This window comes from Cavia porcellus, unplaced genomic scaffold (genome assembly GCF_034190915.1).
Source record: "Cavia porcellus strain 051 isolate PalLab524CR breed Dunkin Hartley unplaced genomic scaffold, mCavPor4.1 scaffold_23, whole genome shotgun sequence".
In the NCBI taxonomy this organism is placed as follows: domain Eukaryota; kingdom Metazoa; phylum Chordata; class Mammalia; order Rodentia; family Caviidae; genus Cavia; species Cavia porcellus.
In genome coordinates this window covers 55,098,449-55,126,341 of record NW_026947506.1, presented here as the reverse complement: position 1 = coordinate 55,126,341, position 27,893 = coordinate 55,098,449, and the positions used below count along the sequence as shown (strand labels likewise).

The 27,893-nt window shown below is 45.3% G+C and overlaps 1 protein-coding gene across 2 annotated transcripts; it reads right to left on the bottom strand.

Annotated features, from left to right (window-relative positions):
* Positions 1-55: 55 nt before the first annotated feature.
* Positions 56-27,081, bottom strand: Nipsnap2 (nipsnap homolog 2). Of its 2 annotated transcripts, XM_003465831.5 has the most exons (10): positions 26,885-27,063; positions 19,216-19,355; positions 19,088-19,133; positions 15,688-15,782; positions 15,301-15,371; positions 13,955-14,095; positions 13,103-13,134; positions 4,786-4,880; positions 2,026-2,109; positions 56-993 (listed from the first exon to the last, which is right to left on the bottom strand). In XM_003465831.5, exons 1-10 carry the CDS (start codon positions 26,974-26,976, stop codon positions 929-931), a joined length of 861 nt encoding a protein of 286 aa, XP_003465879.1. In that variant the 5' UTR covers positions 26,977-27,063; the 3' UTR covers positions 56-928. The 2 variants fall into 2 exon arrangements, with proteins under 2 accessions (XP_003465879.1, XP_003465880.1); XM_003465832.5 differs by lacking the exons at positions 15,301-15,371; positions 19,088-19,133 and having other exon boundaries at positions 26,885-27,081.
* Positions 27,082-27,893: the final 812 nt, after the last annotated feature.

The window sequence follows — 27,893 nt, the reverse complement described above, 5'->3', positions numbered from 1 at the left end:
AAATTAAGAGGATTTTACTGGCTTTGGTATTTTCTCAGAGAAAACCATCCACATGTAAAAGTTTAACATCTGGCGAGAGATTTCTGCACACTTTATTTTACATATCAGTTCAATTCATGGGGCAGATTCGTTTTTCAGTTTATGGGGACGCTCCCATGATCACTGCCCACAGAACACACGGCCCGGCGCAGCATGCACCGCCCCACAAGCGCTCAGGAAGCGCAGGCCTGAGCTTCTGACAGAGCAAGCTGAGGGGTCTCAGGTCACTGTGATGCTTTACAAAATAAAAGCTCTCTCCCAGTACTACTTGCTTTATAGAAAAATATTACAAATAAAAATCAGTGCTATTCAAGGTGTTCATTTCAAAAATCACGCATGATACAGGCGCAGGCCTCCTCCCCCATGTGCAGGATACACACACCCTCCCGGACGCCGCCCAATTCTAGCTGCTTAGAAAGGAGCCGGTGCTCCACATCCACGGACCAGTCCACCTGTCACGGGTCCTGGCTTGCGACTCAGAAAAAGGAGAAATGATTACATCTGCATATCTTCTGGATACAAGAAATTTGTCCAAATCTGTCATTATGAAATGCACTTGCTTTTTTTTTACAAAGAAATGGCTGATTTTTTTCATGGTTGGAATCTTGTTTTGAAATAACTCTAATTTCAGACTGGACCCTCTCTTCCTGGAGGGCAGGGAAGGCAGGCTACCGTCCAGTTGGTTTGACAAATTAGCATGTGTTTCAGGCCTCGGAGCTCAACGTGGCTTCCTTTCTCCAATTATGTCAACTTTCAAGATAAGAGGTCTCTGTAAGCTATGTACAGCCATTTATAATTCAGCATGTCTTGTTTCACTTGATACACGATTAAATTAATTTAGGACCAACACTTGCCACACACGTTTGCACAGGCACACACAGTCTCTAGCTTACTGCAGGGGTGAAGTCTTCAGCGGGATCATGATTCTCGACTCCATCTCCTGGATGAGCGGGACTGAAACGGGAGCAGAGTTACTGTGCTTGTTCCTTTCTAGCCCTGTCATGGTGCAGGCACACGGGGGGTGCGGGCTTGCCACCACAGCAGAGCACCGATCTTGGGGCAGAAAGGCGTGCTCAGGACAGCAACGCCAGCGTCCCAAGAGGCTGTTCACACCCAAGCGTCCTTCCTGGAGAGCCGGAGAGTGGCTCGATTTGTGGCAAACTGGCAAAGTCTACAGTGTGAGGAAAAGGGGTTTCTCCAAAGGATCCTTGAACCAAAGTAAATTTATACAAAGCCAAGAATCCTGTACAAAGATACAGACAGACTGTATTTGTTAAACTTACTGCTGAGTAAAACACGCCTCTGGGAACTGATGAAAGTGTAAGCAAGCCATAAAATCACAGTTACGGGTTTTTTTGAACTGAGACCAGGTAATACCTACTTCCTGGGGTAAATGACTCCTGTTCTTGGTGGCGCACAGCTTAAATGCGACTAGGGCTTAGGACCTCCTCAGTCTCCCGGGTTATTCTTAGCTGTTTCCTTATGCAAATCAAACAGGGCCCCACAATACTTGTACAGCCTGGTCTGCAGGCACGCATCGTGCACATGGAAAGTCTATTTCCTGAATTTAATCTCAAGTTTACTCATCTCTTGGTGCTGGGAATCAAACGTGAGGCTAAGCTCCCCTCTGCTGCACCTGACTCTTGAATTAAGGTACAATAAGTTCTGTCTTTGGGAACTGATGACTATGATGAAAGAGACAGCTTAGGAAAGTATTTGTGTAATCCACTTTCAGGAAATATGGGTGTTATAAAAAGGTAATACTGTAAAATTTACAGTATCCAAGAGCCTGAAAACAGAAGCAGGCAATATTCATACTTGAAAGAATGACTGTTCTTCTAGAGAGAAAAGTCAAGGAAGTATTACAAATCTGTCTCCCCTCTCCCCAGCCTTGTGCCTGACCACCCTGACAACACAGGGGATGATTTAAAAAGCAGGCATGTTAACTTGTTACAAGGTGAGGAGGAGGAAGCGTTTCCAGATCACCTGTGTAGTACACCAGCTCCTCCCAGCCGTGCTTGTGCCAGGCTGCGTTCCGCGTGTCCTCCCGGCTCTGCAGATCCTTGTAAGCTTAAGAAGAAGCACAGACAAGAAACAGGACTCAAACCAAACCCAGCGCCACCTCCACCAGTCCCTGCCTCTGGCTGGTCCCCTTTCCTCAATCTGCTCTGACACTGAGGACTGAGCAGGAACACTGCAAGCCTGTCACCCCATGTGACAACCTGCTGTCACCCCTCAGCCCAGTGAGCGCTGGTCAGCAAGGGAACTTTCCAGACCAGATCAGGTGCATTCAGGGAGGTGTGGCTGGACACAGCAAGGGAACTTTTCTTGTTTTTGAGACAGGGTCTCACTACGTAGGTGAGGTTGGTCTTGAATTCTCTATTTAGCCCAGGATGACCTCAAACTCACAGTACCACTTCTGCCCTCCTTCCATGGCCCAGCTTCCGCCTGGGCCAGATGCCCTCTCCCTGACAAGCTCTGGCCTTCAGGCCTTCGCCCTCACCCCCAAACTGCAGTCTCCATCATCTGTTCACAGGCTGGGTGGGCTCTCAGTGCTCTCAACTAAAAAGTGTTTTAGGGGCTGGGGCTGAAGCTGGTGGTAGACTATTTGCCTACTGTATGTGAGACCCCAGTTCAATCCCTAGGCTGGAAAAAATAAAATACAAAATATGTTCCTATTGTAAAATAGCTCTTTGGTGGCTGGTTTATTTCCTTCAGTAGAACCTCAGATTCACCCATTAGAAAATGCAGTGACTCTGAACCCCATTTTATGGCTGTCTTCTACACCTCACTGATCCACTCTCCTCTGTATGTGACTCTGGGGTTGGGACACTTTTGAACAATGGTACTGAGCATCCAGAAAGGGTGTTGGGGCAAGGGTCTGAAATACTAATACATCACTCTGCCCTACCGCAAAGCCCTGAGAGTTCAACAACACGCAGTACAATCTCAAGAGACAGAAATGTACAACAGATTTGTTTTAAAAATCTACAGTATTTGAAAACTCGTACTCATGGTGTCAAATCTCAGCTCCCAGAGACAATGTTGCCAACTGGTGTCCCAGGAAGCGGAAGGGACTGGTGGCTTCTGCCACACAGTGCAGTGTGAAGTCCCATGGTGCAGTGGGGCTGGGCTGTTTCTGCAGGAAGCATTATTTCTGGGAGTGAGGACGGGGCCTCTTCCTCACGTATTCCTTTTTGCCTTAACTTACCCACTCAGACCTAGGTCCTGGCTATCACTGATTAAAGTGATCTGAGTGACTTTTATCATCTCCTGAGTCCCCACCACTGTCCCACCTGCCTTCCTGCCTCTACTGTTGGTTCCTTTAGGTCCTAAAGTCCAGCTGACCTCCCACTGCAAACTTCCCCAAGGACATGTGACTTTATATCCTCTGTCTCCAGAGTGATCCCAGTCACATGCTGCCCGTCGCAGTTACTCACTCTGCACTGTCCTCAGCAGATCTGCCCTTCTCCCCTTGTAAACCAACACAGCAGCACAGGCAGGAACACAGCACTAACCCTGGCCACGAGCTGCCTGGCTCTGGCGTGAGTTATGCTTCAACCTCAATTTTTTTTTTTTTTTTTTAACTTTTTATCAGTACCAGGGATCAAACTCATGACTGCCTGCTTGCAAAGGCAGGTGCTTATGCCGCTGAGCTAAATCCCCAGCCCCTTCAACCTCAATCTTAACATCCGCCTACATACGTGCCTGGGACGCAGGCGGAATCACACTACGGGACCAGAGGCTGAGTTTCTGCTCTAGCAGGAAAAGCAGCACCAACAGCCATCAGTGTGATCACCACCCTAGGAAGGGCTATGGGGCTCAGAGGGTGGCATTCACTGGGGCAGGAGTCGGCTCCCATCTCAGTCAGCCCTCAAAGACAACAAAAGGGTGGCCGACACAAGTGGCTGAGAGCCCATGCGTGGGAGCTGCTGGTCTGGCTACAGCTGGGCACTGGCTCCGAGCACACGGTATGCGGCCTGGGAACGTGGGCCTCTATCACCCTCCGTCTCCTGCGGCTGCTGGTTTCACCTCTTCCCCTTTCATCATTGCAGCCGTTCTTTATCAGTTTTTTTTTTTTTTTTTTTGTCTTTTTCTTTTGTTATTGGTACCGGGGATCAAACTCACGACCACACACTTGCAAGGCAGGCGCTTATGCCGCTGAGCTAAATCCCCAGCCCCTCTTTATCAGCTCTTATACAATGGATCTAGGCAGCCCACGCTGTTTTCTTAATTTTTTTTTGGTCTGTTTGAGACAGGGTCTCGCTATGCAGTTCAGGCTGGCCTTGGGCTCACTTTGTAGCCCAGGCTGGTCCCCAACTCACAAAGATCCTCCCACCTCAGCCTCCCAAGCGCTGGGATTACAGGTATGAGCTACCACACTCGACGGTAGCCCTCGCTGTGGATCGTTTCAGTTTTTTTTGGAGATAGAGGTGCACCATCCCACCAGGCTTCTTCAGCTTTGGATGCCACAACACTTAGCACCCCCCTGTGATGTGTAGCTTTGCTAAAGTGTGTAGTAAGGTTACTGACTTGAGATTTCCTCCAGTGCCTACAACAACTTAGTTAGCAATGAACCCTTAAGTCCCAGTAACTTGCTGAGTGAGGTGGTACATGCCTCGAATCCAAGCATACTAAAGGGAGGCTAAAGCACAAGAATGCCAAATTTGAGCCCCTCCTGGCAACTCAGCTAGATTCTGTCTAGAGAAAAAACAATAGAATCAAACAAAGGCAAAACATCCATACCCCAAAGATGATGAACCATGTATAGCTGCCCAATCTGAGAGAAGAATCCTCCCACTGCTTCGTTATTGTCTTGTCGAAAACGAATTGCACGGGCCCTGGAAGAGAGACAACACTCACACACTGGACGGATGGTCAGGAAGAACTAGCAGGCTGCATCCTCCAGACTCAAGGCCAGACCTCGGACTGCAGCTTTTGTTTTTTAGACAGGGTCTCACTATATAGTTTAGACTGGCCTTGAACTCAGTGATCCTCTTGCCTCAGCCTCCCAGGGCTGGGATTACAGGTGTGCACCACTGCACCTGTAATTTCTTTCTCTCTCTCTCTCTTTTTTTTTTTTTTTGTCTTTTTCCTTTTTATCAGTACCCGGGATCGTTTGCTGCTGAGCTAAACCCCCAGCCCCTCTGTCTGTCTGTCTTTCTTTCTTTCTTTAACAGAGTACAGTATTTGGGAAAAGAGTATCAAAAGGCACTCATTATACACATATTACACACACAGATTAAAGTGCGTTATGTCTTTTTTTTTTTGGTACCAGAGAAAATTCATGACCATGTGCTTACCAGGCAGCCACGTAGGCCGCTGAGCTAAATCTCTGGCCCTCATATATGCTTTCCATACACAACAAAAAAACTGTGACTAAATTGGTTAACAATGGGTGTTTTAAACTTTATAAAATTTTCCTCTGCCAAAAGGTACTGGCTTTTTAAATACCTCCTTTCGTACTTGTACTGGACCTTTTATTTTTACTTCTGTTATAATTTGGATTCTTAAAAATGTATTTTTACAAATGTAATTTTTGTGAATCCCAGTAGACACAGAACATCTGGGAAGCAGCACCAGATGAAATAGTGAAGTCCCCCCAAGAAGTAAGCTGGGGTCAGTCAGGAGCTCCAAATGCTGCAGCATCCTGGGGATGGTCACTGTCATATAAATGTGGATGGCGGGCTGCGTGTATCCAACCGGGGTAGGGGGACCTCACCCTTGGCCACTGTTTCTGGGGGAATGCAGGGGATTCCCTGCAGCATCACAATGGCAGCTGCAGAACTGGGAGAACCCGCTGGGAGGGACAAGGCCAGTGTCCTCAAGGCTACTCAGTGGCATCCGCTCTCATCCACCAGAGCTCAATGCCACACTGGACACCCGGCCCGAGCTCCCAGTTCCCTTCTGGTGGAGGAGGGACACTTGCCCTGTCCCTTGGATTATCCAGAAATAGTATTAAGCACATTAGCTTTCACATTTGGAACTGAGTAATCAACATCTTCACAAAAATTACACATCCAATTAATAAATTATTGGAATTAAGCAAATCAATTTCCCATGCGTTCTAACTACACTCAGAGGAGAGAACTTTATCATTGAGAGTGATACATGTTCTGGATTATTCATTTCATTCTGAAGTTTTCTAATTCAGTCAGGGAGGGCAAACAGAACATACTTGCCGTGGCCTGGGAAAAATCAGAGGCGTGGACTAAGAGGAGCTCTCCGGCCCATGGTTACCTACATGCCAAAATAGACATCGAACACTGAACTGGCTTTACAGACAAAGAACTGAGACCTCAATACGTCCTTGTGGATTCCCTGGTGAGATGTTATTTGGTAAAATATGAAACCTGAACAAGTGGGTGAGTCTATCCTGTGAACACCTAGACACTGCCGCACTTATTGGCCAAAAACAAAGCACAAAAATAGAAACAAAAATCTCTGGACAGCTGCATCTGTAAGGCCGGAGTGTAGTCACGTACAGATTTCTCAGGTTTCAATCAACAGAAACAGTTACTTGTGTATCACAGACATCCTCATTTAATGACTTCCTGGACTTTCAATCTGTCATTTTTTGGGCACAGTTCTGGTCATCTTGCTGACAGAGCCTCACTGTCGCTTTTTTTTTTTTTTTTTTTGGTATACAACACCTTGTGTACACAGTGCTGTAACTTTTGCTGATAATACCGTAGATAAGTGCAATTCTGGTGTACACTACAGTACTGTATGTAAGAGTGATATAAATACAAACAAAATCAAGCTGGAGTTTCCTGTATCCATACTATAATACTATCAGCAATTCCTCATTTAGTGACCCAAGCATTTAGCAGCCTGACTGCAGGAATGTAACCCTGTCATCAGATGAGGAACGGCTGCACTTGGCTTCTGATGACCCAAGAAGAGTCATTAGAAATAAAGATCACAGAACACAGAACCATGTGTTTGAACAGGAGAGAGAACTCAGAAATTACTAAACGCAAAACAAGGTATTTCATAATCAAAAAAGGAGAACAGCATAAGCTGAAAGTCAGTCAAAGTCACAGGTTCTCATTTCAAGAAAGAAAGGATCCGAGCAATCAAGTGATTTCCTCCCACCACTCTGCCAGCCTCCCCTCTGGTGGGAAAATGATTTTGAAAATGATAGTTTGGAAAACACAGCAGTGAGTTTCTGAGGAACTGAGTTAATTCAAAAGACATACAGTATAGAGAATTCCTCCCAAGAATAAAGATGGCAGCAGAAAAATTAAGGGGTAAATATATTTATCTAAGATTTCAAGGAAAAAAATGGTCAAGATCTTTTATTGAATGAGATATACTTCCAGGTTTACTTCAACCTTTTTTTTTTGGTGGTACCGTGAATTAAACTCAGGCCCTTGTTCTTGCAGACAGGTGCTATGCCACTGAACTATATCTCAGCCCTACTTTGACTTTTTTTAGGAAACTATTCTAACATCTCAAAATTAAAAATACTTTCAGTCGCGTAAGCTCCTGCCTGGCAAGTGCAACATCATGAGTTCAATCCCTGGCACCAAAACCAAAACCAAAACTTTTGACGATCAAACAAATACCATATTACAGAAAGTTCAGAGAGAGGAGAAAAGAACACTAACAATTTAATCACCATAAAAGTTTCTTTTCTTTTCTTTCTTTTTTTTTTTTTTTTTTTTGTCTTTTTTTCATTTTTATCGGTACCAGGGATCGAACTCACGACTGCCTGCTTGCAAGACAGGTGCTTATGCCGCTGAGCTAAACCCCCAGCCCCCACCATAAAATTTTCAATATCATTTTCCATTTCTAGTCCCAGATACTGACTTCAGCTGACAATGAACAAGGTGGCCAGTGTTGTATTGTAATGGTGAAAGCTGCAGCTTTGCTGCTAATAGTAACGGCACTTCCTGTGTTCCCCACAGGTGTATTAAATGGTCACACAATGAAGGCAATCTACAGACTCATAATTCCCTGAAAACACCAATGACATTCTCCACAGAACCAGGAAACAAAGCAGTAATTCCAGCAGTAGAGCAACAGAACAGGTGACCCAGAAATAAAACTATGCAGCTACAGCTATCCAATTTTGGCTTTTATTTCCTGAACCTGAGTCAATTTCTGTATACAGTGGGGGAAACAAAAAGAGCTAGCCGGGAGTCCTGGTGCATACCTATAATCCTAACACTTTGGGAGGCGGAGGCAGGAGGAGTGCTGAGAGTTCAAGGCCTAGACTACAAATCCTGTCTCAAAAAACCAACAAAGAAAAAGAAAAAAGTTTTGCACAGTAGGAAACCATTAACAGAGTAAGACCAGAATGGGAAAAAAGTGTTTGCCAGCAATTTAGCTGAAAGACTAATACTCAAGACTATACAGAGAACTTAACAAAACAAAAGCAATCAAGAGAAGATTCAGCAAGATGACAAAGCAGGCCCTCCCTTGAGCCCTTGCTCCCTGAAGCAACTGGCTGACACCGAGGACTTGGAGAGATGCTAGCAGCTGACGTGGTTTGAGCTGTTTGACTGACTCTGCAGGCCTGGGGCTGGTGGTCCAGGCATCTATTTGGAGGATGGCAGGGTGCACTGTGGCCATTGTGGGAGATTTCCTTCTGTCTTGTTTTTGAAATCCAATGTTTTGTTCCATTTTGTTTTGTTTTATTACTGTGTCTGATAACCTGAGCAACTATTTTGAAGATAATGATATGCAGTATAAGCACCATTGTTAAATTCGATCATCTTGTTTTGAAAACCTAAATAGCTGTTGTTTTGTTGTTGTTGGTTTCCTTTTGTTGTTATTAGGTTTACACCTTGATTTTCCTGTTTTTTCACTTTAAAATAAAAAAAATGTACAACAGATATCGTGAATTGGGAAGAAACTGCTCAAAAGAAAAGACAAACTTTTCTTAGGGGAAAGAAGAATAAAAGGAAAAAAATATGTATATACAAGACAGTAAGGGTAGTCACACAGATAGCTGGCTCGTGTATGTTCCTTGAAAAGAATGTTTTGTGCCAATATTGTTTAGACAAGGTATCATGCCTGTGTCCTACTCTGAATAACTACCACCACCGGTACGTCATGTACCAAGTACTGTAACTGCCCTACTATTCTGTTTTGAAACTCATTTTCATTGCTTATGTTTTTTTCTTTAAAACTTTTTAAAAAACATCAAAACAACATGTAATCCTATTCATAAATGGGCAAACGACTGTAAAAGTCACTTCTCAATAAAGTCAAAGGTTCAACATCTTTACCAGAGAAATTCAAAACTACACTTAGATTTCATCTTACCAGAACAGCTATTTTAAAAAAAGCAATCACCACCATTACCACCAAGACACTCCCAAACTATTGGCAAGAATACAAGAGAAACAGGAAGTCTTCATACACTGTGGGTGGGAATATAAATTAGAACAGCTTGTGAAGATCAGTAGAGAGGTCCCTAAAAATTAAAACCAGAACAGCCACACAACCCTCCCACACTGCTCCCATGTCTCCCTGAGGCAGTGAGGCCAGCAGGTGGCATGGACGCCAACGCTGGACACTGTGTTCCCCGCAGCGCTGCTCCCAGGAGCTGGGTCTGTGGCAGTCTGGACACGCAGCATCTGCACGCAGAGTGTTACTCAGCCAGGAGGCACACAGAACTCAGGTCACCTGCGGGAGAGCAGATGGCACTGGAGGGCACGGGGAGAGAGATAAACCAGACCCAGATGACCATCACACGTTCTCCCTAATATGTGGAACCTTGAATGATGACAGGAAAGCAGAAGGGCAACTATTATTAGGAGATTGGGGAGAGGGGAGGGGCAGGTAAGGACACCTAATATGGGACAGGAGTAGGACCAAAATACATTGAAACAGCTCTCAAAGCACGCACAACTGGGTGGGTGGAAGGATGGGGTGGTGGGACAGATGAAAATGTGGATGTGCACATAAAAAGTAAATTCTTCTTTTCCCTGTTTGTAAAATAATCCACGTAAATGTAAACTCTCTTCTCTTCCCTTCAATTACTAACAAATACTCTATTCCTAATTTCTGAAGCAGTTTTTATTAGGAAGTAGTCTTTCAAGCTGGAGTCGGATCTTACCACCTGCCTTCTGAACATGCGCTGCGATGGTTCCAACAGTCAACATGATGAAGAGACCCCCTAATCCCATTTTCCCAGGACTCAAACTTTCCCGCTCTGCTGTATTTGGCTTGGTTCTTCCCATAAAGGATGAGCACTGCAGACAGGGAAGCGTGCTACCTTTTGTCCTCATCTCTGCCCACCCTCTCTTCCTCCAGGGCTGGCGCCAGTGTGGCCTCATCGGTTTTACATTTGTCCTCTGCATGTGACACCAGGATGCAGGGCTCTTGCTGCATCTTTACAGACTTCCCCACCCGCCAGGTTAGCTCAATTAGCAAGGCCCTGCCTCAGAATGAAATATGAGAAGAGCTTGTGAGGTGGCTCTGTGAGGAGGCCCTGGGCTCAGCCCCCAGCCCCAAATGCACACAAAGAAAGAAAAAGGTTTCCATAGAAGATGCCATCTTTGCATATCCTTTGGTAGCTCTCTCTCTTCAACATGGTATCCTCAAGAGTCATCCATGCCATCAGTTCAGAGCCGCTTTACCTGAACCATTTTCTAAGACTTCAGTTGATGAATGTGATGTCGTTTCTTTAAGGCATCAGGGTTGCAACTAGAGCAATTACAACTGATGTAGTTCTTATGCAGCCACTACTTGTGTCACCTATTTGTCGGTATTTACTGACCACCCAGGAGGTGCAGGCCACAAACCCAGCAGGCCACAACCCAGCAGCAGGCAGGCTTGCACATAGAGACCTCTGCAGGGTGAGAGAAGCAGTCTGCTCTCTGAGATGAACTGACTCTTCATTAAGAGTCATCCTTTGGGCTGGGGATTTAGCTCAGCGGCATTAGCACCTGCCTTGCAAACAGGCGGTAGTGAGTTCGATCCCTGGTACCGATAAAAAAAAAAAAAGCCAAAAAAAAAAAAAAGTCATCTATGAATTTTTTTTTTGGTACTGGGAATCGAACTTAGGACTTCAAGCGTGCCAGGCAGGCACTGCACCACTGAACTAAATCCCTGGCCCTTTTTTGCTTTTTTGAAACAGGGTCTAGTAGGTAGCTCAGGCTACCCTTGAACTCACTATGTTGCCCAGGGTGATCTTGAACTTGTAGCAATTTTCCTGCCTCAGCCTCCCAAGTGCTGGGAATACAGGTGTGCACCACCACTCCTAGCTTCCTTCACCCATTTAAAAAAATGTCTTAGGGGGTTGTAGCCCAGTGGTAAAGTGTTTGCTTACTTATCACGTATAAGGTCTCAGTTCAATCCCCAGCAAATCCTCCCCAAATAAATTTTAAAATTTATTTTTTAAAATTTTATTTACTTTTTATAGTAAAAAAAAAGCTGTCATTAAAGCTGACCATCTTAATTTTAAGTACATTGTTCAAGTAGTATCAACTGCATTCACTCTGCTACATAACAGATGTTCAGAACTTTGTCACTTTGCAAAACTGAAACTCTATTCCCACTAAATCTCCCTCTCACCCCCATGCCCCTAGTCCCTGGCAACCACCTGTTCATTTCTGTTTCCTCCGTTCTGATTCCTCTGGCCACAGCTCCAGCAGTGGAATCATACACTACTGTCCTGTGATTGGCTTACTGCACATTACATAATGTCCCCAAGGCTCAGCTGCTATGCGTCCTGTGACAGGACTGGGCTCTTTCCTAAACAGGACCTCTTTTTCACAAGGATGCATGCGCTCTTTGTCTACACCCACTCGCCTGTCGACAGTCACACGGATCACTTCCCACTCCTGCCTACTGTGAATAACCCTGAGCCGAGCACGGGCGTGCCAACAGCTGAGTCCCTGCCCTGAGTGCCTGTGCGATCGACCCGGAAGCAGCCCTTCTACATCTTCGTTTCATTCTACACGAATCCATTGTGGGGGTGTCCATATTGTTCTTCATAATGGCTGTAACATTTTACATTCCCAAACCCAGTGGAAGGTTTCTAATCTCTCTACACCCTTGTTAACATGTTAGGCTGGCCTTAAGCTCACACTGTAACCCAGGTTGGTCTCCAACTCACAGTGATACTTGTGTCTCAGCCTCCTGAGCGTGTGCCACCACACCTGGCTGCTAATACTTTTCTTCCAGTTCATATTTTTTTAATCTTAATTTTAAAAATAAGGTCCTTTTTGTATGTTTGTTTGTTTTTGAGGCAGTCTCCATATGCAGTGCAGGCTGACCTTCAACTCACTGTGAACTCGTGGTGATCCTCCTGCCTCAGCCTCCTGAGCTCTGGAACTACAGGTGTGTGCTACCATGCCCAGCTAAAATGAGGTCCCTTAAAGTACAAGCTTTTAAATTTTGATGAATTCTAATTTAGCAATTCTTTTTCTTTTGTGGACTGTGTTTTTGTATTATATCTAACACCTCTGCCTAATGTCACAAAGATTTTCCTCTAAAAGCTGCATAATTTAGTTCTTGTATTTAAGGGCTTTGACTACTACCCTTTTTTTAAGTTAATTTCCCTACTGAATTACTTTGGTACCTCTGTCAAATAACAATTGCTCATAAATATAATGGTTTATTTCTGGTCTTTTAATTCTATTTCACTTATCTGTATGCCCTATCTTTATGCCAGAACTAGTTCTCTCTTTCTCTTCTTTGTGTGTATGTCTTCTTGAGACAGGGTCTCACTGTGTTCAATCTGACCCTGAACTCCCTGTTCAGCCTGGACTGACCTTGAACTCATGGATTCTCCTGCCTCAGGCTCCCAAATGCTGGGATTATAGGTATGCAGCACCACACCCAGCTGGAAAATTTTTCATAATAAAAACATTAAATAAGGCAGCAGTCTAAGCTGGGCACGGGGGTGCATGGTTCTCAGCAACCCAGGAGCCAAAAGCATCACACGTGGGCCGGGCAGTTGAGACCAACACAGGTGCCACAACCAGACATCCCCAGCTCAGCTGTCAGGCCATGGCCTTCTTCTTAGAGACTTTAAGTATTAACAATGTGCCTTAAAATAATGTGTTAAGATTTACAAACTCAACATTGGTAATGTACTCACCAGTAATTGCCCCATTCGATCATGGTTCCTGGCTGAAAAGAGATTTAGATTTAGATTTGTTAGTCTGTTTGTGATAAAATATACAAACAGGAATAAAGACATGATTATATGCTGTTTGCCTATCTCAAATGGGAGCATCACTTCACGGCTTCATGCATGAAGACAACATATATATACATAGTGGCAAGAGTTTTTAACCACGGTTAAAAATGGTTATCAAAGCCATAGTAGGCCAGAGGTGGTCACTCATGCTGTAATCCCAAGGCTTTGGGAGGCTGAGGCAGAAAGATTCAAGTTTAAGCCCAGCATGGGCAACTGAGTGACTTGGTAATATCCTGTCTCAAATAAAAGGGCTGAGGATGGAGCTGATTGCCAAGGTATGGGTTCAACTTGCCCCACAAAAAACTCCAAACCAATTTAGGAGCACCAAAGGTCATCACTCCACCTTTCGCCCTTCAGTCTACTGCACGTGTCACTTTTAAGGATGCTGTTGTTCCACTGTCACAGTATTTATGAGCTGCTCAGATTCAACTGTGGTAGGTTCTATAAACTGTGCCCAGCCCTACACTTGAGGTCTTTCTTCTTAAAAATGTAAGTTAGCAAAAACAAAACCAAAAAAATAATAATAATAAACATGTGTAACAGCATAAAGACAAAAGAGCTTAGCAAAGAGAAGGAGTAAGGAAAAACGGAAAGGAAGGGAGAACTGAACAGCGAGGAGACGTCACACCTTAGTAGACGGCTAAGCGTACAGAGCTGACTGACCGTGCGCTCGAGCTCTGTAGTCGGCGTGACGCCCTGCCTGTACTCTGTCACAGGTGAGGGCATAGCTCACTCGCATTCCATACTTACTCGGAGCTGGTAAGACCTGAGTTCATAGATGTTAGGCCCCGAGCGGGGGACAGGCTCATTCCAGAAGCTGAACTCCAGAAGCAGCTGATTCCTCCTGGAGAGAAGCATGTTGCTTCTTGCCTTACGGAAATCTGCAAATTCCTTTCGGTGAAACAAAATGGGCTTATGAGATCTTTCGGCACTTACATAAATGTACTTTAGTACTGACTATGTTCCCACAGTAACACGATTAGAAATGGAGTAATCAGCATAACCCACCTGGCCTGCGACCATCGTTTCTGTCTATCAAAATGGTGTAGTGACTTACGCTGCCTTCTGCTCTCTACGGTCCAGGCTGGTGGGTCGGTCTGTCTGTCTGTTTTGGTTTCTGAGACAGGGTCTCACTCTGTAACTCAAGCTGGCCTGCGACTATGCAGCCTAGGCTGGCCTCAAACTCGCAGCTACCTTCCTGCCTCAGCCTCCCAAGCTCTAGGATCACCACTGTCCAGCTTTGGATGACAAACTGCATGGTTATACTAAATATTTAAATAATACAGTAGCCACAATTAGTTTTCTCTATTTTTGGATTTTCCTAGCATATACATGGAAGTAACACGATGATTATAAACAGTAGATAACTTAAAAGATATTTATATTGGTCCGGGAGCCAACATGAAAGATTTGCTTTTGTAATGCTATCTGGCTGCTACAATTCCCATTAGCAGCTCGGCACTGTGGCACTCTGGGAGGCTGAGCCAGGGGGATCACAAGTTCAAATCCAGCTTGGGCAATTTAATAGGACTTTGCCTCAAAAACAAACAAATAAGAGCTGGGGACACAGCTCAGTGGCATAAGCGCCTGCTGGCAAGTGCAAGGTCCTGAGTTCAATTATTCCCCACACCAAAAAAAAAAACAACAAAAAAACCCCAAATAAATAAAAGGAGGTGGCACTGGGGAGATAGTTCAGCGTGAAGGCCCTGGGCTCAACTGCCAGTACAGCAACAAACAAAACTACCAACCTGAACCTATCCCAAAAAGGTGAGGAGGCAGGACAGCAAAGTTAGTATCTGATAAAGAACAAATACGTGACTAACAGTTCCTAAAACAGACCTGTCCAGCATTAAGCAACCCAGGCTGTGTCTACCATGCTGACTTTCCATTTTCAAAGTATAAAAGACTTTTACAATAAGGACTGCTATTTTAATAATATTACAATGGTCAGTTTATGTTTAAATGGAACATGAGAGTCCAAATGATAATATTTCTATGACCAAAACTGAAGAATTTACTGACAGGAACTGATGACAGGAAAGTCACTGAACTCCTGTGTCTATGCCAATTGTGTACAAAGTTTTTCAAAATCTTACCCGATTTCCTCTGAGTTTGCTCATGACCTCCATGAGGGCTGGATAGCCTCCCTCGTATCTCCAAAGGTGCACTGGAAAGCATTTTGAAAGACAGGATACATTTAGAGACTCGTGACCCTTTTATCTGACAGGTATGATGTGAACAGAGCACAAAATGTGCCCCAAATTGGCTTACACTGTAAAGTTCACATAACAGCCTCAAACACAGAAAACAGTTAAAAAGTAGGCTTTGGAGTAAACTGTTGAAAAAGCTACTTCAACCATAAATGGCTGAAATATATATGGGCAGTTTTGATTATAAAAACAAACATTAATTAGAAAATCATTTAAATGATTACAAAAGTGTCTAAGGAAGACGCATTTGTTCCAAAGACTTCTGCTTCCTACCCGCTTGATCCTGCTCGCCATACCACGTGTTCCAAGTCCCCACCAAAGTGCAAGGGTAATGTTTATCTTCATGGATCTTTGGCAACACCTCTTGACTTAAAGAGAAGAAACAGCAACACTAATTAAACAACCAAGGAAACTTCCGAGTGGACAACATGTAAGCAGCGACCCTAGGAATAGGGACACCTGTTCTGAGTGGCAACTCACCTACGAACTATTTCTCATTAAATGAACTGCGGAGCTAAGCTTCAGGCTGAATTCTGCTGTAATCTAACACTTTGCTTATCAGAAACTTTCTCTCTAATCACAACCATCTAGAAGAGTTGTAAGCAATTCCAATACAAAGATGATGAAAAAAGGGTCAAAGGTCCCAAGATTAAAGAAGCTATGCGTCTACAATTTCCATTTCAGGCAAAAAAACTACAAATTTGTTTTGTTTAGTTTTTTGGTACATGTGAGAGATGGAACTCACAACCTCGTGCTTTACCAGGCAAGTGCTGGAGCCTAAAACCTCAGCCCTGAAATTGTTTTAAGGAAGGAGGATAATTAGCTAGGGACGTGACGTTTACAAAAGTAGATTCTGCTGATTCTGAAGATTAAAAGAATAAGAGACATGGGGAAAGCAGAAAAGGCCACAGATGAGGGAAGAGAGCACCGCTGGTGCAGCAGCAGCTGAGGTAAGAGGAACAGAGGACGAGGAGGAAGGAGACAGGACCAGGCCCAGGCCAGGACAGCACAGAGTGTGCTCGCACCCCAACCTCTCAGAGTCCCAAGGGTGGCACTGTGACTCAGCCACATACAAGAATCAATAAAGACACACATGAAGGCAAAGTCAGCTTCTACGCAAGCCAACTGGCTGAGCGATTCCAGAGAGCTATGCAGTCCTCAAACACACGGCCGCATCATGGCCCTCGGCTGCATGGGAACAGGGGCACAGCCACTGCAGGGCCACGTGTAAGTGTGACAGAGGGGCGGCATTAGTGCTCAGTTCCATGGACACTTACTTTTGGTCTAGAGTCTAATGTTTGGGGTCAGCAAATAGGCGTGGCTACTCTGTATCAGGAGGAAACCTCAGACCTGTAAGCTTTTTAGTTTTGTTTTGTTTTTGTCTTTTTAAGACAGAGTCTCGCTATATGGTTCAGGGTGGTTTTGAGCTCACTTTTTGCCCAGGCTGATCTCGAACTTGTAAAGATCCTCCTGCCTCAGCTTCCCAAGTGCTGGGATTACAGGTGTGCCACCATGCCCAGCTAGACCTGCACAATTTTTGAAAGGAAACACTGTGATGAAAATACAACATCTATTCAACAATGGATCCAAAAAAAGTTATGAAGGTCAGAGACAGAACCTGCTCAAATGATTTGCAGACAATGCATTATATCAGGCTGACGACCAGCACTAGACACTAGGGTACCATGATCAGGTCCACATGAAAAGGTGACGGCACTACTCCTGGGTCTAACTGAAAATTCCTATCTTTTGTAACCATGTCTTTTAAAATGAAGACCCGACATTAAATGTATCCCCCTGTATAACCCAGGAGTCTTTAGAAAGAATGGAGATGGATGCAAACAGGTATGTTTGGAAGGTGAAAATGGGTTTCTTTTGGGCCACATGACATGAGCAGCTCTGAATCAGAGCAAATGTGTAAGACATCAGTACAAATGGTCTTGGTGGGGCCCACAAAGGCATAGAGAGTCTGACAGCAGGGCCCTGGCTTGTCACCAAGACCACTCATGTGAGGAGCTGGGGTCAATCCCAGCCAGTCCTCTCTACTAGGGTCCCCACATCTGCTCCTTCCAGCCCTGGCCTTACCTGAAAGGAGGTTGTAAGGCAGGCAGTACTTGTACCCAAAACTCGATGGGCTGGGCAGAATCTCATTATAAGGGTCCCTAAAAACCAAGAGGAGTTCAGTCTTTATGTTCTGGAAACAGAGCTGCTGAAAGCTTCAGAGGAAAGAGGAAACTGATAGGAAGCAAGTCAACCTGATCTGCTTTTGGATAAATGGGTTCCATGATGGGGTGGGGCTTGTCAGGCTTGGAGAGGGAGACAAGAGGGAATCCAAATACTGTCAGGTGAAGACTGTCCAACCTGTGGAGACCAGCTAATCACAAGGACTCGAGGAAAGGGCTAAGTAACACACAGACAGGGAAGTGGGTGAAGCAAGGTGATTCTAGGAGTTGAATTTAGAGTGAGAGCAGAACATTCAAATACAAATATGGACAGATAGCCAGAAATCTGAGACAGGAGATGAAATGATAAGAAGAAAAATAACCCAGGGAAGCATTAGCGTAGAGAAAACTTTCATTTCCTGAAAAAACACTAAGAAATAAGTATCTAATTTGTTTTAGGTCTTTTTTAACTGTTTACTTTGTTTTGTTTTTGAGACAGGGTCTCACTATGTAGCCAAGCTCTTCTCGAACTCAAAGTGATTCTTAGCCTCAGCCTCCCAAGTGCTGGCATTATAGGCATGTGCTATCATGCCCAGTTTGTTTTAGGTCATTTTTTTGTTTGTCTGTTTTAGGTCATTTTTAAGTAAAGTGGAATATGCCAAGGTAAGAAATTTTAGTCAAACATTACATTTGACAAAAACATCTCCACTAATAAAGCAATGAAACAAAAAAGGTTTTAGCTCATGAAATTTTGCTGACTCTATAGACAGACTCATCTACTTTTTCATGAAAGTAAAGATTAAAAAATAATTTCATTCTGTTTGCTCACAGCTGATCATTAAAACATTATTTTGTTAACTCAATTATGAAGTGATGAGTTAAATTCCCTTTTTAGTCTTTAATTTACCAATTTTACCAGAGGGCATCTCCTATCGTGTGACAACTGCCCCAAGAGACTGGGGTTCAGGGAAGGAAAGACTTAGGAGGAAAAGACAGCTACACCCAAATACACACCAGACTTCTATGTTTTACTTGGGAGGGACTATGAATTCTTTTTTTCTTTTTTGTTTTTATTGGTACCAGGAATCGAACTCACGACTGCCTACTTGCAAGGCAGGCGCTTATGCCGCTGAGCTAAACCCCTAGCCCTGGGACTATGAATTCTAAACCCTGACACTGAGCTGTTCAGAGACAGGACTCACGGGGTACAGGCAGACGTGGGCTGAAGGAAGGACTCAGGCACTGAGTGAGCAGATGAGCCAGATGGCTCTGCAAAGTTCTTCCAACCCAGAGAGCCCAGAGCCATTCTAAGAAGGTTTGACAGACTGGGAGGCAAGTTAGCTGTGTGAGAGCTTAAAATACAAACTGGCACTGGCAATACCACAGAGGCTCCATTTAAAAGCCTCTGAACACTCAACTTGAAGGAGATAAAAATCTCCTTAAAATTTAAAAATAAAAAAGTTTAAGTCACTGACTGACTCCCCAAGGAAAAGACAGTCTAGCATACACACCAAATTTTGTTGTATTCTTCTAGGCATTCCGGTTTAACATTGTGAACTGAAATAAAAGAAAATTCAACAATAAACTTATGAACAGACAAACAGAAGTCCACCAGGAAGGCAGCAAAATTGCTACTCACACTGTAACTTGTACAGACTGCTGGTCTCCTTTTTGGCTAGGAGATTAGAGTGGGCATCTTTTCTGGGATCAACCTTCCTGACAAACAAGGATTTTAACCAGCTGTCTTCTCGAGGTCTGTTACTGGAAGACGCCAATGTCCTAGGGAAGAGCAAATGCACTAATGTGAATTTCACAGGGAGGGCAGAGACTTCGGCGTCTTTAGGCAGAGTCAGAGGACCCTGCTTTTCTGAATCCACTGACCCGACTCAGCAAATGCTCACTGACCGCTTATTTCAGACAGAGTGGACACAGAACATCAGCTTTTTCACAGCACCACATGCCCAGAAGCAGAGAACAGTGTGCAGCAACCCGTGGCACCCCTCAGAACTCCCATGTTTATCGCTGCGGTCTGCGCCACTCTGGACATCTCTTTTGCCCAAAGCACAGAAGAAACACATCTGGATTAGACTAGCAGATTTCAGAGATGGAAGAAGGGCATTGGTTGCTGGGAGCTGAAGAAAGGAGGGAATGGGGAGTTACTGTTTAGTGGACAGCTTCAGTTTGGGAAGAGGAAAAACTACTGAACATGAATAGTAGTGGTGGTTATGCAAGGATATGAACACACTTAATGTCACTTAGACATGATTAAAACCATAAAACTTGCATTATGCAATGTTTTGTTTTTGAGGCAGGATCTTGCTATGTAATTCCTATTGGTCCTGAACTCATTATGTAACCTAAGTTGGCTTCAAACTTGCTGAGTTCCTCCTGCCTCAGCCTCCCTCTGCTGAGCTTGTAGGCATGGGCCACCCCCCAGCTGTTACGTACATTTTCCCATGATTTAAAAAAATATTTGATTTGGAAACAGTAGTAATGATTGCATCATCGTGATGGCAGCTAGTGTCTGTAAAATACACACTTAAAGTTGGTTAACGCCAGGATGTAGCTCAGTGGCACAGTGTCTGCCTGGCAAGCGTTAGGTCATGGGTTTGACTCCTGGTACCAACAAATAAATAAATAAAGCCAGTTAAAATCAGGCTGGCAAAAAAGCCTGGTGTGGTGGCTCATGTCTGTAATCCCATCACTCTTGGGAGGCCACGGCAGGAAGATCACCATGAGTATGAGGCCAGCGTGGGCTACATAAACAAGTTCAAGGCCAGCCTGTAATACAGTCTGCATTATATGGCAAGATCTTGTCTCAAAAGGTAGAGGGGGAGGCAGTGTTGGGGTGAATATCAGCAGTGAAGCATTTGCCCAGCATGTGGGAGGTCCTTACATGATTCCCAAGACCCCCTACGGATAAATTTGGCTAATTCAACAATCCATACTTTATCCATGGATTTTAAAGTGCTTGTTTAACTCATACATACACTTGCTAGTGAAAATGCAGACCTGTACATCTAGAGAGCAGTATGACACTTATTAAAATTGAAACCATGACATTTCGCCCAGTAACTACACTTGCAGTTTTACCCTGCAGGCATCTATATTTGGGTAAGTACACAGAGGGGAATGCACAAAAACATTCTTCATTGTCTTGTTTTCAGTTTTTCCTAATATAGGTAATCTGGATATCCACTAACACAGACTGGCTAACTAAATTAGGGAATGCCCACGGTGGAAACATGCACTGACACATCTGCATCTCTGAGATCAACTACGTGGGAGGAGCAGACACAGGAGGGAGTCACATACACAGAAAGCCAACTAAATAGTGATTACATCTGGGGACTGTGATTGGGCTTGGAGCAGTAGTGATGATTTTTTCTTTTTAATGCACTGATGCATCACGTGAAATGATTCTATATTATTTTTATAATTAAAAATTAGCTAAAATACCTAAAAAGTGCCTATTTTGAACTCTTTCTATAGGAAACCACTGAAAATAATACTTAGAAATTCAAAACTGGTCAAGATTCTCTCTTTTCTAACCTTACATAACCACGATCAAATAACAAACTGTTTCCTTATGTCTTCATTTCTGCTCAAACTTATATATAGTAAACCACACTTCTTTTTGTATACAGTCCTATAAGTTTTGACAAATACATAGAATCACTATAAAAAGATACTTCAATTTCCAAAATTCCTCTTTTTATAATCAGTCCTCTCCCCAACCATGACAGCCACTGCTCTGTTCTCCGTCCCTCTAGTTCTGCCCTTCCAGAATGTCCTGTCATATAGAAGGTAGCCTTGGGAACTCAAACCCCTTTTATAACCCCTGACCACCATCTCTGGCTGGAGTTAGTTAGTGTACTTTTCAGAGTTCTACTCTTTGACCCTTTTTCTGCCCTTTCCTAGACAGTAATGCACTGAGATTCCAAATGGCCAAGACATACACTCAGCCAGTGCTTCCAAAACAAAGTTGGGATGCCAGCAGGCCAGTGTAAACCCATTGCTGGGGATCTCTATAGAAACAGCGCATGGTTTTCAAAAGACTCATTATAATTTGTAGAGCAGACTCGCTCAAGGACACAGCCGTTGGCAGACAAATGTAGGCAAAAAAGAGAGTAACCTCAGAACAACTCTGGAGGAGGACCAGCACTTTAAACAGGCACAAAAAAAGACCGTGAAGGCAAATTCCCATTGCGTCAGGAGATGAACATTTAGAGTCTGCACTAGAAAATATAAATCCCTATTCTTATTCGACTCTGGTATTCTGGAAATAACAGTACCCTAAATTTCACATTGACATCTCCCCCTGCCAATAGTAACTAGCTGCTTTATTAAACAAATATTGCAATTTCTACCTCATAAGATGTTAATTAAAAAAAAAAAATTTTAGAGAGCAGGTGTGGTGGTGCACACTTATAATCCCAGCTACTCAGGAGGCAGAGATAGAGGGATCACAAGTTTGAGGCCAACTGTGGTAACTTAGGGAAACCCTGTCCCGAGACAAAAAAAATTTTTTTTCCTTTTTATCGGTACCGGGGATCGAACTCACGACCGCCTGCTTGCAAGGCAGGTGCTTATGCCGCTGAGCTAAATCCCCAGCCCCCAAGACAAAAATTTAAAAAGGGGGGCGGGTATAGCTCAGAGCAGAGCACTCGTGTAGCATTTCCAAAGCCCTGTGCTCTATTTCTAGCACCATAAAAACAATCAAACCAAAAACAATTCATGGGATATTATCTCAACTAGAAACCCAGATAAGATTTCTGAGTAATGTGAACTTACAAATACACAAACAAAATTGCCAATATAAAATTAGTCATGTTTCTTACAATGATCAAGAAACAAAACATTTTTGAATCCTTCAAAGATTAAAAAGCAGCAAACTCATACTAAATAGGCAAAATAATAAATTACTATCAATACAATACCAGTGCAAATTTCCTTATAAAGTGGACAGGGCTAAAACATACAGTCCTACCTGTAAAAGAAGGTGACCATTCTGTTTCCCTCGACTTACTGTCAAACTGCAGTCTTTTGAGTGTCAGCTATCAGTGACTACAGCTGCCTAACATGCCCAGCACATCCAGTCATTTAACCAAATCATGCAAGGATTCCACAGAATCCGTGGACTCTATGGAGGCAGCTATGCCAACAGCTGCCAGTGATAAGATCCGGCAAGGCCTGGGTTCTTACTGACAGTGGTAATCACCAAGTTCAGGAGTTTGGGTGGTACATCAGAAGGGGCAGAGAGAAGCACATCCTACCACATGCTAGACTTCAACAGACTGAGCACAGTGTGTGCTGGCTCTGTGGGCGTTAAACTGGGTCATACACTGCGCTTGCTCACTCTCGTGAGGGACCCGTCAGTACACACCAGGGGGACCCCAGGTATTGTAGGAGCAGAAGCACACAGTACAGGAGCTCAAGGGAATGGACCGCCAGCATGCAAATGCATCTGGGGTGAGGGACTCCAGTGGAGACCTTCCCACTCTGTCCTGGAAGACAAGCAAGGCAGGTGACAAGCCCAGTCAAGGGCAACATGTACATGGGTGATCGAACCTTGTGATGAATGTTTAAATAAAAAATAAATTATAGTAAAACACTGCCATTTATCCCCCTCAAAATATTCCCCCTCGTTTCAAACATCCATCCTACTTTTGGAAGCAATTCTGGAAGTCTTTTTTAGTGTCTTTATGAGGTGTGGTGAATGCTGCCGCCGAGTGCCATCCAATGGAAAAGCAGGCTGGAAAAAAACACGACACTGAGTCCTTGTCCACCTCCTTCACCAGATCTGACACCCTGTGGCCTCTGGCTCTTTCCCCAAGGCAAAACGACCCTGAAAGGGAAACATTTTGAATGGATTCAGGATAGCAGAGGAGGCAGCCACAGCACAACTAGAAGCAGCAGGCTTCCAGAACAGACCATGAAGGGTTCCACTAAGCAGGAGCACAAGGAGAGGGGATGCATAAGCCGTGAGGGGAGGCGGAGTGGGGCAGGGAGGTCAGGCTCTCGTGCACCATGCCTACTTGCTGCTCTTCATCCTGGATAAGGTGTAATGTCAGTAAGTTTTCAAAAGAAGTATAGAAACCAGCCTGGCAGTGGTGTGGCAGATACCAGCAGCAATATGGGGAGGGTGCTGGGCTCCCCAGCACTGGTACAAGGGGGCTCCAAATGAACACTCACTGGATGTGTCAACAGAGGACCTGGGCAAGGAGGACCATAGCAGCAAGAAGGGAAAGAAGCCCTTCTGGAGTGAGGAGAGGAACAGGTCCCCATGTGTGTGGGGGGGTATCACAATGGGGCCACAGCATGCATCTGATCCTCAAATATTTACTGACCACGCCCAGCATGGGCCAGGCACTGGGCCAAGCTGAGGACACAAAGATGAGCAAACTCAAGCCTGCCTTCCAAGAGCTCAATTCACTGGTGGGGGCAGAGACAACACATCCCAGTCCCATGTGAGACACAAGGTGGCAGCTGTGCGGGAGGCCACGGAGTCTGTCAGTCCAGAGAAGAAACCCAACAGCTAGTGAAGCAGCAGCAGCACACAGCTGGGCTGAAGACTCGCAAGCCAAGGAGCAGTCTGTCAGGTCCTCCACGACACCACTGCTGGCTGATCTGTCATTGTGCTTAACCTCTAAAACAGTATTGGCACAGTTGATACTCTTCTAGAAATACCCCTGCCAGCAGCTGTTATCTAACAGTGACCTTGCTGGATGCTACTTCTGGTTGACACTGAAGGTCCCCCTCTTCTGTCCACCCTGTAAATGTTATGTTGGCCCATCTCAGGGCTTGTTTCTCAGCCTCTTCCCTATCCACATTCTCTCCTCCAGTGATCTCACCCACTCCTAGACCATGCAAGGACTGAGTCTACTGTAACTGAGCCAAAATAAACCTCTCTTCCTCTAAAAAAGTGTAACAAAAAAAAAAAAAAAAAAGAAAGAAAGAAAAGAAAGGAAGAAACCAGTGTAATGAAAGAAATCTCTCAAAAAAAAAAAAAATCCAAAGAAACAAACAATATAAAGCAAAACAGTGTAACCCCCATCTCTCATTATGTACCAGGATCTCTGCCTACATGCTGACATCCCCCACATGCTGCCCGAAGCCCAGACACTTTGGGGAGGCACAGCCAACTGCCAATTTTGTTCATCCAAATAAACATTATGCAGCCATCTGAAACTTTACAAGGTTCTAATCTGCTCTGGACCCTTCCCCTCCTCCACTATAACTGTTTGGATCAAGATTGTCCCTAAAGGCCTCATGTACTCCTAGTGACTGAGTTATGGGGGCGAGGCTGCAGCTGACGTGCTGTCAGGTAGTCACTGGGGTGTAATCTGGAGGGGGTATCACCCTCTCTCTGGTTCCTTCCTTCTCACTGCTTCCTGGCTGCCACAACAGGAACAACTGTCCCCTGGCCAGGTCCCTCCTCTGTGCCACTTCTGCCCAAAGCCAGCCCACCATGCAAGGTCTGAGTCTACTGTACCTAAGCCAAAATAAACCTCTCCTTCTTTAAGCTGTGGGTGCCAGATATCTTTGTCTCAGAGACAAAGAAAGGGACTAAGATATTCACTGCTATTTACCCAGCCAACAGTGGCTGCCATATGGTGGACATTTATATACTTAAGGAACAAAGGAGTCTTGGGGGCACCAACACCCACTCACTTGGCCATTACCCATAATTCTCCCCTCTCTTCAAAGTCCACTGATTTTTTTAAACACAAAGATCACATCAAGTCCACCAGAGACTTTTACTTTTAAGGATCTTCCCCCATTCTCAGCATAAATATCCAAGCTATGACTGTCTGCAAAGTTGGGATTACCTGGCTTATGTTCCTTACTCCCTCTCTTTTAGCAGCCTCCCCTGCCCACCTGTATTCCAGGCCCTTACACTTTTCCCGGCTTTCTCCTGCTATCTGACTGTCTCCTACTCAAGATGGTCTCACATACCCCTCAGGTCTCACCTTAATGTAACTTTCTTGGGAGAGGCTTACATGAGGTTATGTAGGGTTCCCAAGTATCTGATCTGTTAAGTTTATGTGCATTTTATCTCTGTCATAACTTTCTAGAGATAATGACCATGGCTATTAAGCCTGGTTTCATGGGGCTTCAAGTACATATTACACCTTCAATATTGGGTAGAATTGGTGAATTCATCAGTCGTTGAGTCCGAGAGAATACCTACATTAAGGTTGATAGGAGGCCAGCAAGCAATAATCAGAAGGAGCTGAGAGGGGATCAAAGAACAAAGAGGTCCAGAGAGTTGAGTTCAGCATCAACAATATATGGCCCCATTAGGAAGTAATGGTATAGGGTTCCATCTCCACGATTCTACAGTGCACGTCCTACTTCTTAAGATTGCTACTACAGCTGAGTGTGGTGGCCGTATCTGTTATTTCAGCATTCTAGCGGGCTGAGGCAAGAGGATGGCAGGTTCTCAGAAATTTAAGATTAGGGAAATCTAACAATTTAAGGAGACCTGATCACAAAATAAATTAAAAAGGGGTTTGGATGTCATATCCAGAGCTGGGGTTCAATCCTCAGTACTGTCAGCAAAATAAAGCAAAAACAGAAGTCACCTAGGATTAAATATAATACACTGTACCATATTAAGTTATCTGGACCACGGTAAGAGTTTAATACTGGGTTCTATCCTCAGATGCACCCCACAAGAGGAATCAACAGTGCTTTTGCTCTGCTTACGTGTCAACTACTGGGTATTTTCAGAGGCTCATTAACGCACCACCACCCCTAGAAAGACACCATTTACACTGCCCAAAAGTAGAAGGAAAAAAAGAGTAAATGAAGATGGGCTTTGGTTATGAATGTAGCCACGTCAACGTGATGAATTCAGACAACTGAGCCTCTACTCCAATGAGCTTACAAGAAAAGTTTAAACACGAGCGCAGGACTCCTGAGCGCCCGGAACTCGAAGCCTTCACATCCACGGTCTGCTTCACCGCGAGTCGGACACAGGTGGAGCGAGTCATCCTCACCGCCCCCGCGCCCCCAGTCTCCTCGGCGCAGGCACCCCGGCAACCGCGCGTTATTTTATGCCTCTTTCACAGCACCCCGCGAGGCGCGCGCACGAGTCCCTTCGCCGGCGGCCCGGGCGCGTCCCCGCGAGGCGGCGCCGTGACCTTGACGGCCTGGCGCCGGGGACTCCGACCCGCCAGGCTCCTGCCCGCCGCGACCCCGCCGCCCTGAGAGCTGTGGGCGCGCAGCGGAGGCCCGGCCCGAGCACCCGCGCCCCGCCGCGGCCCCTCCCCGGCCGCCCCGGAAAGGGCGGTGCTGCTCACCGGAGTCCGGGCAGGAGGCCGCAGGGGGCGGCCGGCCGCAGGAGGCCTCGGGCCGCGGCTGCTCCTCGGGCGCACAGCACTTGCGTCGCCATCTTGCTCCGGAGCCCCGGCTCCCCCGCCCCCTCCTCGGCCCGGCGCCGCCGTGACGCCGCGACCCCTCCCCCGGCCGGGCTGGGGGCAGGCCGGGCTCAGGAGGTGGGGGCGAGGCGGGGCGGGGGCGGGGTCTGGCAGCGTGGGCGGGGAGCCGGAGCGCGCGGCGCGAGCTGCGTCTTGCGCGCTCTCGCAAATAGGGCTCGGCGGGAGCTCGGTAAGCGGAGAGAATCGCTCGCGGCTTCCGCGTCTTGTACAAATCCACGAAGGCGGAGCACCGCGGCCAGGGGACTGTAGGCCCAGGGTTGAGGAGGGAAGCGATATTTAGGGCTCTCTCTAAATATCTTGGCTTTTGTACTTCGTGCTACTTGAATGTACAGTAGTCGTACCTTGGTACTTGGCTGCCTTGAAACTCTTTGAATCTGTTTCTTGATCCTTTTGTTTTTGCCACTTGGTTGTTCAGGCTGGCCTTGAACTCTCTGGCTTCAAACTAGCAGTAGTCGTCCTGCTTCAGCCCCCAGAGCTAGGTTTAAAGGAATGCACCGCTACACGCGGCTTTGATGCTTTTTTTTTTTTTTTTTTTTTTTGAGACAGGGTCTCGCTATGCAGTTCCGGCTGGCCTTGAACTCACTTTGTGGCCTCTAACTTGCAACAGTCATCCTGCCTCAGCCTCGTGAGTGCTGAGATTACAGGCATGCACCACCCCGCACGGATTTTGATGCATTTTTGACCCTAAAATTTTGTCCCAGTACTCGAGGCTTGTTGGGTGCTTTAAACGCAAGTTAAGACCTGATGTCACTCACCACTCTTTCCAACCTAATTTGTTTGGTACTCGTCACCTCCCAGAACTAGTTGTGCTCCGGTAAGCTGTACAGTGGTACCTTGGTTCACGAACTCTTATTGTTCCACGACTGTGGGA

What these genes read in the sequence shown, in the direction of transcription:
- Nipsnap2 (XM_003465831.5), bottom strand. Translation starts at nt 26,976, where the DNA reads ATGGCGACGCAAGTGCTGTGCGCCCGAGGAGCAGCCGCGGCCCGAGGC. An exon ending in GAAGAATACAACAAAATTTG is followed by an intron (nt 15,783 to 19,087) that starts GTGTGTATGCTA and finishes CTTCTCTTTAAG; the next exon opens with TCAAGAGGTGTTGCCAAAGA. An exon ending in TGGCGAGCAGGATCAAGCGG is followed by an intron (nt 15,372 to 15,687) that starts GTAGGAAGCAGA and finishes AATGCTTTCCAG; the next exon opens with TGCACCTTTGGAGATACGAG.